General features: G+C 39.6%; 1 protein-coding gene across 4 annotated transcripts; it reads right to left on the reverse strand.

Moving 5' to 3' along the window:
• Positions 1-1,839: 1,839 nt before the first annotated feature.
• LOC128700347 (uncharacterized) lies at positions 1,840-9,713 on the reverse strand. 4 transcript variants are annotated; one of them, XM_070100081.1, is made up of 5 exons: positions 9,690-9,713; positions 5,180-5,315; positions 4,720-4,875; positions 3,712-3,824; positions 1,840-2,567 (listed from the first exon to the last, which is right to left on the reverse strand). In XM_070100081.1, exons 2-5 carry the CDS (start codon positions 5,292-5,294, stop codon positions 2,526-2,528), a joined length of 426 nt encoding a protein of 141 aa, XP_069956182.1. In that variant the 5' UTR covers positions 5,295-5,315; positions 9,690-9,713; the 3' UTR covers positions 1,840-2,525. The 4 variants fall into 4 exon arrangements, with proteins under 4 accessions (XP_069956182.1, XP_069956185.1, XP_069956181.1 ...); XM_070100084.1 differs by having other exon boundaries at positions 5,180-5,312; positions 9,690-9,711; XM_070100080.1 differs by lacking the exon at positions 9,690-9,713 and adding an exon at positions 6,590-6,618.
• Positions 9,714-13,150: the final 3,437 nt, after the last annotated feature.

Consider the following 13,150-nt stretch of genomic DNA (forward strand, 5'->3'; position numbering starts at 1 on the left):
TTTGAAGGCGGCATCCTCTGACATTATCACTCCCAGGTCCTTCACATTACTTTTCCGCTCTATTGTATGGTTAGAATTTGTGGTATACCCTGACACATTTTTAATTTCTTTAAGTTTTCTATATCTGAGTAGTTGAAATTTCTCCTCGTTGAACTTCATATTGTTTTGAGTGGCCCATTCGAAGATTTGGTTGATGTTCGCTTGGAGTCTCGCGGTGTCTTTGACGGAGGTCACTGTCATGGTGATCTGGGTGTCATCCGCAAAGGAAGACACGGAGCTATGGCTTACATCTCTGTCTATGTCAGAAATAAGGATGAGGAATAGAATGGGAGCGAGTACTGTGCCTTGTGGAACAGAGCCTTTTACCATGGCTGCCTCGGACTTTACTCTGCTTACTATTACTCTTTGTGCTCTATTTGTCAGGAAGTTGTAGATCCATCTACCAACTTTTCCCGTTATTCCTTTATCCTATATTTTGTGTGCTATTACACCATGGTCACACTTGCCGAAAGCTTTGGCAAAGTCTGTGTATACTATATCTGTGAATTGTTTATCGTCTACAGCCCTGGGTTGTGTAACTGATGGGTATTTAGGTGGTTGGCGATCTTGCTTCTTAGAACCCTCTCAAAGATTTTTATATGGGATGTTAGTGCTATCGGTCTATATTTCTTTGCAATTGCTTTACTGTCACCTTTGTGGAGTGGGGCTATGTCTGTTGTTTTTAGTGTGTGTGGGATGACCCCTGTGTCCATGCTCCCTCTCCATAAAATGCTGAAGGCACGCGATAGGGACTTCTTGCAATTCTTGATGAACACAGAGTTCCACGAGTCTGGGCCTGGGGCAGAGTGCATGGGCATGTCATTAATTGTCTCTTCAAAATCTTGTGGAGTTAGAATAATATCCGAGAGTTTTTGGAATGACCAAATTTTGGGTCTCGTTCTTAAAGAATTCATTTGGATTGTCGATCCTTAGTCTGGGCAGCGGCTCGCTGAACACTGAGTCATATTGGGACTTTAGTATCTCACTCATTTCTTGGCTATCATCTGTGTATGTCCCATCCCACCTAAACAGGGGCCCAACACTGGATGCTGTTTTTTCCTTTGATTTGGCATAAGAGAAGAAGTATTTTTTTTTTTAATTTTCTTTATGGCTTTTAGTTCTTCCTGTGATTTTTGTCTCCTATAAGATTCCTTCAGCTTAAGTTCGATATTTGCAATTTCATTTACTAGTGCTTCCCTTCGTATTTCAGATATATTGACCCCACTCAGTAGCTCTGTGACCCTTCGCCTTCGTCTGCAGGGAAGTCCTCAGCACGTGGTAGGGAAGTCCTCAGCACGTGGTAGGGAAGTCCTCAGCACGTGGTAGGGAAGTCCTCAGCACGTGGTAGGAAAGTCCTCAGCACGTGGTAGGGAAGTCCTCAGCTCGCATAAGGTAAAGCTGAGGCTATTATTATTCATACAAGCTAGTACCAAACTAAAAGTCTAGGGAAAGAGTGCTGTGCGTCACAGATGGAAATAACAGCCTTATTCAGACACACCATTGAGGTCTACAATGAATATGGAAAAAATAAAGTTTGCAGTAGATACGAAATTCATTCAGAATCGAATAAATTGTAGTTATCTGAGGAGTTAGCGGATTCCGAGTGACAGTTCTTGGAGGTACTGAATATGACAGGTAAAACACAAATTTGCCAATTTATATTTATTATTAACGAAAACAAAAGTTACTACGATATATATATATATATACATATATATATATATATATATATATATATATATATATGGCACTAAATTTAAAAAATATAATTTAATGTTTGAAAAATACAAAGAAATCAAAGTTGTCATTGCCAATGAGTCATTAAATTTAGTTGCACAGTTGTTTGACGTTGTTGCTGGTTACATTGTTTTTATTGTTTGTTGTTGTTGTTGTTAAGGGTTACTGCAGCTTGTGTTGTGGTCCATCGTAGGTTGTGGTTCATTTCTTGTTAACGTTGAATATGTCACTGTTGTTATGAATACTGTTGCTGCTGTTACTGTTATAGCAGCCGTTAGTTTATCCTGTTACTTTCCTTATGTTTCACTTCTGTTACTTCCGTAGGTAATGTTGGTATTTTAGTTACCTTATAATATACAAGTAACTGTTGTGTTGCTGTGTTTACAACAGGTATGTTTCTGCTTTCTCAGTTTTTTTTGTTGTATTTGCTTCTTGTGTTGTTTCTCTCGTGTTGTTCTCGTGTCGTAGAGAAACATTGTCATTTTCTCGTATCTAACTAAAATAGATGTTTACAATTTTTTTAACTTTGATGGAGACGGAAGTTGTGGCGATGAGACAATAAAAGATTGTCAGGAATCATCATTTACGAAATTTCTGATGAATCTTAAAGAAGAATCTTCAAGGAATCACCAGGAAGATTCTTGAGTAATAGAGAAGAAAATATAATCAGGGAAGGACGTCCGTGAATTTTCCATGTTTTCTCAGGGAGTTCCAGTGTTCATCAGGTGTGTTGACGTTTTAGTGGCCCTTTACTTGGTAGGTTGATTGATACATTCTGAGATCTTCTGAGGCTGTAAATGGAAGCATGAAAAATAATGAAGATTATTTTACCAGAAAACTTGGGTAAAACAAGAAAACTGATGATCTAAGACTCTTAGAGGAAAGAAGAACCAGGGGAGACATTACAACACTGTACAGGATAATCAAGATTTGATAGGACAGACAGAGAGACTGTCTCAGTCCACACACTTTGCTGGTTGTATCCACATTTTGCATCGACTAGATGAATGAACTATTTTTACAGAGGAGATTACAACCTCAGTTATGACAATTCTTTTGAGTGGTAATACCTTTTTTGATATTGTATTCCATACTGCATTGTATACATTAACTTAGTAATTGTAAAATATGGAATGACAAGGACCCATTGTGACCTCTGTAACCTTGGATTCTACGTTACTGCTGACAGGATGAGTTGCGGGTACACAGTAAACTAGCCACACAGGCGACACAACTAATCTATTTGTATGGAGATCGGGCACTAAGAGACAATGTTAAGGGCACATCAGAGTTACTGGGATGTTATTAAGTATTATTTCAACCAGAGGGCAATTTAAAAGTGGAATAAAGTAGATTATTTGGTGGAAGAAACCCCTATACTCAGTTTTAAGGATAGTTACGACTAAGTCTGTGATGCAGGAAACATAAAGCTGCTCTTTTACATTTAAGAGGGAAGCTACAAAAATGAAAATCGAACCATTACAGTAATAATTATGTGGAGACTTTATTGACATGTCACGAGAGAGTTTAAAATTTTATCTTCACTTTGTTTCAACATTTGTGTCCAGGACACAAGACTTACCTCAGAGGTACTGGAGGAAATTTTCCAAATACAGATGTTATTCTCATTGTAAATACAACTAGTGAGGTAATAATTGCACGAATATATGCACGGACACACACACACACACACACACACACACACACACACACACACACACACACACACACACACACACACACACACACACACACACACACACACACACACACAGGAGCTGTGAATTGACCCCTTCAACCGCAAATAGGTGAGCGCACACACACACTCACGCAGAATAGATCTAGTGGCAACCAGCGAAGAGGCTGGGCCAGGAGCTGTGAATCGATCTCTACAACACATATATGTGGGTACACACGCACACAAAATAAACTCACCATGTTTGTGGCGTCCTTGAAGCAGGTCATCACAGCCGGGACTTGAGCACACACTGTCTCTTTATTTTTCTCAATCGCTGCAGTAATAGCTGACTCCAGTTCTTCTGAGGTAACTGTCAAAACATGAGATGGTTTTATCATAACAGTTTTACAATTAAATCGTATAAATTTTTAAAAAGAGAGCATAGTATACGTGAAAGTTGATAGTTTTATTCTGAATAATTACAGGTCCAGGTAACAAACCATATATATATTTCTCAATTAGATTTCCAGCTCTGCTTGAACGGTACTCTTACAGGTTACTGTTGGTACTAATATATTCATGGAATGCTGAACAACATCTTCAGTGTCCTACCAAAGTCCCTCAACTCAGAGTGACAGACTTCATCACTTGATTCATGAACCTCATTCTATGTAAGGTAATGTGGCAGGGAATCTTAGCTAGCTTTTGTTCCTACTGTAGAACTGTCATGTAGAATAGGGTAGCAGTACACTACTAAAAAAAGACTTCATAAATTCTTACTGGCTCATTATGAAGTGAGGTGAGAGAGGTCAGTGGATAATGCCGGAAGACAGGTGAAAGATAAGGTCAGGTCAAGTGAAGTCTGCTTTGACGATGAGAGTGTTTAACCCTATTGATGAAGACTATAAAGGTGACATCGGCTTTATACTTATCTCCCAACCTAATCAATCTTCGGATGTTCTTATACTTGATAATGGTCTAGGACGGACCGAAGCGTTATCTAAAGTTTCCTCTACAAATTGTGGTTCAGCTATGAATTTTCAGAAGCAGCATCGACTTTTATTCTTCGTAATAATAGTGAAAGATGTTATCTTGGCTCCAAGAAATAAGAGCCACAACAACGGTCTTGTCAACCGTTGATAGTGGTGCTGCTGTAGTGAACGTGATATTAACCAACATTGATGATGGTGCTGGTACTTATCATGGTGCTGCTGTAGTGACCGTGATATTAATTAACCACCACTGATGGTGGTGTTGGTACTTACCACTGGTTGCTAGGTTGGTGGAAATCTTATCGTTCACACACCCGACGAAAGTCGAAAAATGTTCTTTCTTGAAGGCTTTGGTACAATTCTTGATCAAAGGTTTTTTGTCGGCGCATTCGGTAGTGCTCAAATTCAGCTCAGCACACATTTTAGCCTCTGAAGATATTAAGAGATACAGTGAGGGAGAGATAGTTTAAATTATGTGGTTGACAGGGTTAGTTTGAATTTGTGGTGTCCTCCCTAAGCCTCTGCCATGAACAACGTAAGATTTTACCTCCACTACACTGGATAACTTTATGATCAAGCTAAGTTTCATGAGCTCCTTCACTATTTTGTCACACTAGATAACGTCACTATCTAGCTAAGTTATAAGTTCCTCCATCATCCCGATATACTAGACAAGTTTACTGTCAAGACAGCTTCACTCTACACAAGCCTAGCCGAGTTATGTGATACTTACTCATTGCTGTTTTATTGACACACTGCTCAAATGGAAAACGTCCCTTTGCGGTACCAGAACCGAAGAACAGCACCAGCAGCGCCGCCATCAGGATCAGATAACCAAACTGCTTCATGCTTCAGCTATCAGCACACTACTGGAGGGAGAGACATGATCAGAATATGATGGAGTACTCAACACACTACTGGAGAGAGAGAGAGAGACAAAATCATAACAGCTCTTAGCTTGCCAATAAAGTTAGGAATCCTTAACCTGTAAATAGCTGTCAATAAAGCTAGGGATCCTTAACCTTGTCAAACCCTGTGTAAAAAAAAAAAAACAAAAAAAAAAAACAATGCTGGTGGAAGAAACACGATCCGAACATGATAATAACCATTGAAACCTGAACGGTCTTTTAGTCTCGTGGGAACAACTCTTCACGCGTTGTGTTGATTTCTAACACCGCTAAGTGTTGCAATGTTACTGTTGCAGAGTTGACATATTGATCTGCTTTACCCCGACGTAAATTAATAATGGTGTAAATCTCTTGATCTAAAGAATTACAGTAAACCATTCATTTCTCGGTAAATGTGTAGCTATTATGGTTAGGTGAGGTTCGTCGAGAAACAAGACAAGTGTTTCCTGACGCAGGTTCCAGACTAGTTAGGTTAGGTAAGGTTCGTCAGGAAACAGGACAAATGTTTCCTGACGCGGGTCTTAGTCAGATGATGACCCGCCTTTGGAGCTTTTGGTCATCTGACCGAGGCCTTCCGCTGGCTTACCGGTCCACCCCTTTAAAAATTATGGTCATTTATAACCATTTTTCCAGACTAGTGTTTCTTGACACCGTTCGAGCTTTTGGTCATATGACCGATGCCTTCTACTGGCTTACAGGTCCACCCCTTAAAAATTATGGTTATAGTTATAACCTTATAACGGGTTTAACGTTTTACTGTGACTATCAGATCAATTGCAGGAGAAAAACTTATTTACAGTTCCGGACATTTATAACAGGGAAAGTTTAGCCACAAGTGGCGAAACGTTTCCTGTAATAAATGTCCAGAATTGTAAACAGTTGTCTTTTCTACATCTCGGTATGACATTAATATTTGCTCTAAGATAAATTTTGTCTTACACATGAAAGAAAATTTCATCGACAGACGCAAAATTTATAGGAGAAGAGAACAGCTCTAAAGTGACAAGTTAAATGAGCATCAGAGATGTAATAAACTCACTTCACGAGACTTACCTAAAGATTGTGACGGATGGCAGGTTTTGTCAACAAGTTTGCCAAAGAAACTTGGCGCAGAGTAAAACTTTATAAAGACAATTTTTCATTCTATGTAGAGCTTTGTCAAGTCATGACTTAACGAAGCTCGTCTCAGGGCTTCTAGTGGTAGTAGTGGACACTGGGCAGGAGGGAGAACTTACCTGAAGTTAGATGTTGGACGCTGTGTACCAGTAAAGGGTCAACAGCAGGTATATATATGCCACTATCCGGATGTGATAGATGTGAGATGTGTCACCGTGACACTTACGTTTCAACTGTCCTTGAGTTTTTCCCCATTAATTTTGTCCTTTTGTCCTCTACACACATTCGTCTGTACATCTAACTTTTTTTATGACGGGAGTTAACTTTAATGTTCTAATTAATTACTTTATTGTCCTAATTAATTTAATGTTCTAATTAATTACTTTACTGTTCTAATTAATTACTTTACTGTTCTAATTTATTGCTTTAGTTTTGAAATTACGTCGCATGGAAAAAAGAGATAAATTATTGGCTCCAGAATTTCTTTTAAATCTTGCCTAAATTCTCATATAGTTTGTATTTAGTAGACATTTTAATTTTGTATTTAAAGACCCTGGTTTATGATTCAGTCATACCAAAAAAAATATGAATGCACAATAGACAATATATGTATGTATGGAGGGCTAGGAGTACGCAGATCCTCCCAGATTGCTCTACCAGCTTTCCTATCCACTTCCATTGCATCAAACGAGTTGATAAGACAAATTCTTCCTGACACCCTCAGTGACTCAGCAGGAATAGAAGACCCTATCTATGCCAGTGCCATCACCGAATGGGAGACTCTTGCTGCTCCAACACCAAACCCTAGTGCAGCACTGGCTCACAAACAGTCAAGCTGGGATGGCCCAATTGCTGAAAAGGTGCTTGCCAACATGCTCAGGGCTGCAACATCAGATAGGGAGATTGCCCGTCTCCAGGCTGTGAGTGCACATCACTCCGGGGACTTCCTCCAAACAGTTCCCATATCGGCAATGGGAACGCGACTCGACCCTAAGACCCTCCGTATTGCAGTGGCTCTGCGCCTTGCTGCCCCAATTCACACAGAATATATGTGTATTTGCGGCGAAGTGCAAGCAGACCAATACGGTCTACATGGTCTTAACTGTTCCAAAACCAAGGGCTGGCATGCAAGACACAATGAGGTCAACGACATCATTAAGAGAACCCTTGCTACAGCTGGATGCCCTGCCGAGAGGGAGCCACGATCACTTGCAGCAAACAATACCCACAACCCAGCAAACCGCCCCGACGGGATCACCATCTATCCCTGGAAGAATGGCAAGCTCTTAGCATGGGACTATACCTGTGTGTCCACACTGGCTGACACCTATATTCATCACAGTGTGGGGCGACAGGGAGGAGCTGCTGACCACTGGGAGGAGTACAAGATCAGCAAGTACAGGGACATTAGCCAACAGTATCAATTTGTCCCAGTGGGATCAGAGCCCTTGGGATCATGGGGAAAAAATGCCACACGTTTCCTTAAAGAATTGGGTTCCAGACTCATCGACACCACCAGGGACCCAAGGGTAGCCACTTTCATGTTCCAGCGCCTCAGAGTCGCCATCCAGAGGGGAAATGCTTGCTGCATACTTGGCTCACGTCCAGCCTCGGAGGAGCTGGAGGAAATTCATGATCTTTGATACATTGTGCCATTGTATTCATGTTTATGTTTTTTTCTGTAAATGTATTTTGTTTATATATATATATATATATATATATATATATATATATATATATATATATATATATATATATATATATATATATATATATATATATATATATATATATATATATATATATATATATATATATATATATATATATATATATATATATATATATACACTCTGTATCCCTGTAATGTTTGTAATGGTTTGACAAAACTTTTAGAGAGCGAAACGTTGCCACAAAAAATGTCTCATTAGTTGCACTTGTGTCCTTTTATCTAACATACTGTACGGAATTCTAACAACATTGTTACATTTTGTTAAAAGTTTGTTTATCCGTTAAAATTTCTTAATAAGATATCATGAACAGTGATAATGCTTAGTGTATGAACATTGTGTTCAAGTAACTGGAAATAAAGCGGACTACATGCTATGCCACATATAAACTAAATAATGTAGATCTTAATATTATTGATTGAGAAAAGGATTTAGGAGTTCTGGTTAGCAGTAATCTAAAACCAAGACAACAGTTTACCTGGAGTTTGCCTGGAGAGAGTTCCGGGGGCCAACGCCCCCGCGGCCCGGTCTGTGCATAAGTGCATAAGTGTTCGCAATAAAGCGAACAAAATCCTTGGCTTCATATCAAGAAGCATAAATAATAGGAGTCCTTAGGTTGTTCAACTATATATCCTTGGTTAGGCCTCATTTAGATTATGCTGCACAGTTTTGGTCACCGTATTACAGAATGGAGAACGTACAAAGGAGGATTGCAAAGTTGATCCTATGTATCAGAAATCTTCCATATGAGGATAGACTGATTGATGGACTGACCACATCGACTCAAGGTTGAGGGACTGATTACCTCATTCTCCTATTCTTCAAGCTTCTCCTGTGTATGGACTGATGAAGCCACTGTGTGGCGAAACGTTTCCTTAATAAAGATACCCAAGAGTTGCACATGTGTCTAATTTATCAACGTGTCGGTTCTGTGAGCCATTCATCTACAATCCTATCAGACACTGCAACTTCTTGGGATCTTAATACTTGGGAATTCTTCGCTTGCCTAACCCTTGGGCACGACCTACTTCCACATTGGGCAAATGTGACACCACCTATGACTGCTGCACCTCTCCTACCTACGGTTTATAAGCTCCTTCTCCGCTCATATGCCGTATTCTACTCAAGATTGATGGACTGACCACATCGACTCAAGGTTGAGGGACTGATTACCTCATTCTCCTATTCTTCAAGCTTCTCCTGTGTATGGACTGATGAAGCCACTGTGTGGCGAAACGTTTCCTTAATAAAGATACCCAAGAGTTGCACATGTGTCTAATTTACCACAGCAAACCTAAATTCGGTGCCGTATCAGCCGGGCTGTGGTTCGTACGTTGGACTACGATCAGGCCCTGATCCACCGGAAGGCCTGGTCGTCGACCGGGCCGCGGGGGCCTAGACCCCAGAAATAACCTCCAGGTAGACTGCAGGTATTAAGGGCTTCTCTACTTCTAGTAACAGTGGATACTGTTCAGGAACCAGAACTCACCTATACGGACCTTAGATGTTGCAGAATGTGTCAGTAGTGAACCTAAGACCTGTATATATATATGCCACCATCCGGATGTGGCATTTTTGAGATGTGTCATCATCACATCCATCTCTCAACTGTCCTTGAATTGTTTTCATTTATTTTGTATTTTTCTCCTCTACACATTTTTGTGGTGATGATAGAACGTTATTATTGTAATGTTCAGCGATTTATAGTTTTAGTTCTAAAATTACTCCGCCTGAAGGAAGAAGCTATAGTGTTGGCTCCAGAATTTTATTTCAATAGTGTTTGTGTTTAGGAGAAATATAAATTTTCCCTTTGAAAATGCTAGTATATGGGTCATTCATCCAAAAATATATAAATACACAATAGATCTAAAAATAGGCCTTAAGAGGGTTATATTGCTGACAGTTTTGTTATTTGTTTAACCGTTTAGTTTCTGTTTTTCTGTTAAACGTTTCTGTTAATCTGTTAAAGGCTTCTGCCTGTCTGTTAAAAATTTGTTAATCTCTTTTTTTGTTTATTCATGTTAAGGTCTTGTAGATGTAGATTGCACAGTAGTAAGTGTGGATGGTCTGAACAGGGAGTAAGTTTAGATCTATGAAGAGTGGGGGGGGGGTGTTGCCAGGGATGGGATTTAGTGATTATTTTTACTGCGGCTTTTTGTTGGGTTATTATTGGCTTTAGATGTGTTGCTGCAGTTGATCCCCAAGTACAAATAGCATAGGTGAGGTATGGATGAATGAGTGAATGGTATAGTGTGAGAAGGGCAGTTTGCGGCACGTAATATCGTATCTTGGAGAGGATCCCCACCGTTTTGGATACTTTTTTTGTTATGTGTTGGATATGGGTGCTGAAATTTAAGTTGTTGTCGAGGTATAGACCTAGGAATTTGCCCTCATTATGTCTGGCAATTAGAGTGTTGTCGATCTTAATGTTAAGTTGCACAACACCTGCTCTCCTACCAAACATAATGTAGTAGGTTTTGTCAGTGTTAAGTGTGAGTTTATTGGCTGCCATCCAAGTCAGAATTTTGAGCAGCTCCTCGTTGACAATGGTGTTGAGGGTGGCAGGATTAGGGTGGGAGATGACGTAAGTCGTGTCGTCAGCAAAGAGAATGGGTTTCAGGTGTTGGGATACGTTTGGAAGATCATTAATGTAAATGAGGAAGAGCAGGGGACCAAGGACACTTCCCTGCGGAACTCCAGTGAAGTGGCCATGTTGATGAGGCTGTGTCTTTAATGGTGACATACTGATACCCATTAGTAAGGTAGGATTTGAAATATGCAAGCGCATGGCCTCTTATACCATAATGGTCAAGTTTGTGGAGTAGGATGCCGTGGTCTACTGTGTCAAACGCTTTTCTTAGGTCAATAAAAAATCCTAGCGGATATTCCTTATTTTCCAATGCTGTGTAAAGGAGATCTAGCATTTTTACAATTGCATCATTAGTGCTTTTATTTTTCCTGAATCCAAATTGGCAGGGGTTGAGTATGTTTTGTGCCGTTATAAATGAATATAGTCTCCTGTGCACGAGTTTCTCGAAGATTTTGGATAGCAATGGTAAGTTTGATATTTGCCTATAGTTGTTTACATCTGTAGGGTCACCTCCTTTAAGTATTGGTGTAACCCTTGCTGTCTTGAGTAGTGTCGGGAAAGTGCTAGTTTCTAGTGACTTGTTAAAAAGTAATGTAATAGCATGCAAAAGGACATGGGCCGCTCGCTTGTACAATAATGGTGGGACGTGAGACAAATTCCCTGAGTTATTTTTGAGTGACTTTATAATCGCGGTGACTTCCGTGGGTTCAGTTGGTACAAGATAGAAGGAATTTGGAAAATTCCCATCTAGGTAGTCCCCGGCACGGGCGTTGGTACGTGGGATTTTACTGGCGAGATCAGGCCCTATGTTTGAGAAGGAGTCGTTTATCTCGTTAGCTGTATCAGTTGGTTGCAGTGGTGTTTCATTAGGTTTAGTTAGGACAATATTCTTGTTTTTTTTTATCAGTTTGTGGGTCCCCAGAATCTGGGAAAGTGTTTTCCAGGTCTTTTTTATATCTCCTCTTCTGTCAGTGAATCTGCTGGAGTAGTACAGTTGTTTGGCTTTCTTTATTAATTTGCTTTTTATATTGGTGTTTCTTATCAATGGATTTCAGAATGCTGCTGGTTAACCATGGGCAACCGAGCCGTTTATTCGTGATCTGTTTCGTTTTTATAGGACAATGTTTGTTGTATAGTCTAAGTATTTTGTTAAGAAAAATGTCTGTCCAATCGTCAATTCCATTGTCATTGGAGAATTCTGTAGGCCAGTCAACAGTCTCTAGGTCTGCTGTGAAATTCCTTTTTGAGGCCTAGTCATGGAGTCTAAATGAAACTTTGCTGTATTCGAGTGGTGGCTTACTAATGTTTGTTAAGAGGAAGGTTGGGTAGTGGTCTGTAGTGCTGTCTGTGATTATCCATGATTTAAGGGGGGCTAGTATATTGGTCCATATGTGGTCTATTATGGTTGCACTTGTCTCAGTCATCCTGGTTGGTTTAGTTATTGTTGGTATGAGAAGTGTGTTGTTCATATTGTTGATGAAATCAGTTACAGGCTGATCATCTGGAAGGCCAAGGTTGATATTGAAGTCTCCAGCTAAGAGAAGGTGGTGCTTGTTCATTTGTCTGTTTGTTATTAGTGCCTTTAGATTCTCACTGAAATTTGGGATGTTTGTGTGGGGTATCCGGTAAATGGCACCGATTGTTATAGGCGTCTTAAGGTTTTTTACAGTAAAATTAGCAAAAATGTATTCCCCATATTCATCACTAAAGCAAGTGGTGCTAATACAATATAGTTGGTTAGAGTAATAGATTGCAATTCCACCCCCAACTTGGTATGGTCTGCAGTTGTGGATTGCTGTGTATCCTGATATTTGGTAGATATCTATTGTGTCCTGCTTAAGCCAGGTCTCAGTAAGAATAATGCAGGAGAAGGGTGTCTTTAGTGACTCAAGGAGTGCCAGGAGGTCATCATAGTGTTTGCTTAAGGACCTGATGTTGTAGTTAAGAACTGATAGACTTTGAGCAGTGTTCAGGATAGTGCTGGCTTGTGATGCTGTGTAATAAAGGCAGTTACTTTCCAATAAGTTTTGATTGTGTGTTAGATTATGGAGGTTTAGATCAGGGTCAACGTGATCATTCATCTTTTAGGTTTAAATAGTGGTTATTTATATCCTTGTATTTATGTGGTGAGTTCTAATACTGATATCTATAGTAGTGGGAAGTCTGGACAAGTATATAGCTAAACACTTTGGTCATATAAAGTATAGTCACTAATAAACATAATGAAGTTGATATTGTCTATGTGTTGTGCTAGAATGAGCTAAAGTACAACTAGGTATAAACTAATACTATAAAAATACAAATTACAAATAGCACCAGACTCACTCTTATAATTGCACTAAGGTCTAATATAATGAATT

Source organism: Cherax quadricarinatus, chromosome 71 (genome assembly GCF_038502225.1).
Source record: "Cherax quadricarinatus isolate ZL_2023a chromosome 71, ASM3850222v1, whole genome shotgun sequence".
Lineage (NCBI taxonomy): Eukaryota > Metazoa > Arthropoda > Malacostraca > Decapoda > Parastacidae > Cherax > Cherax quadricarinatus.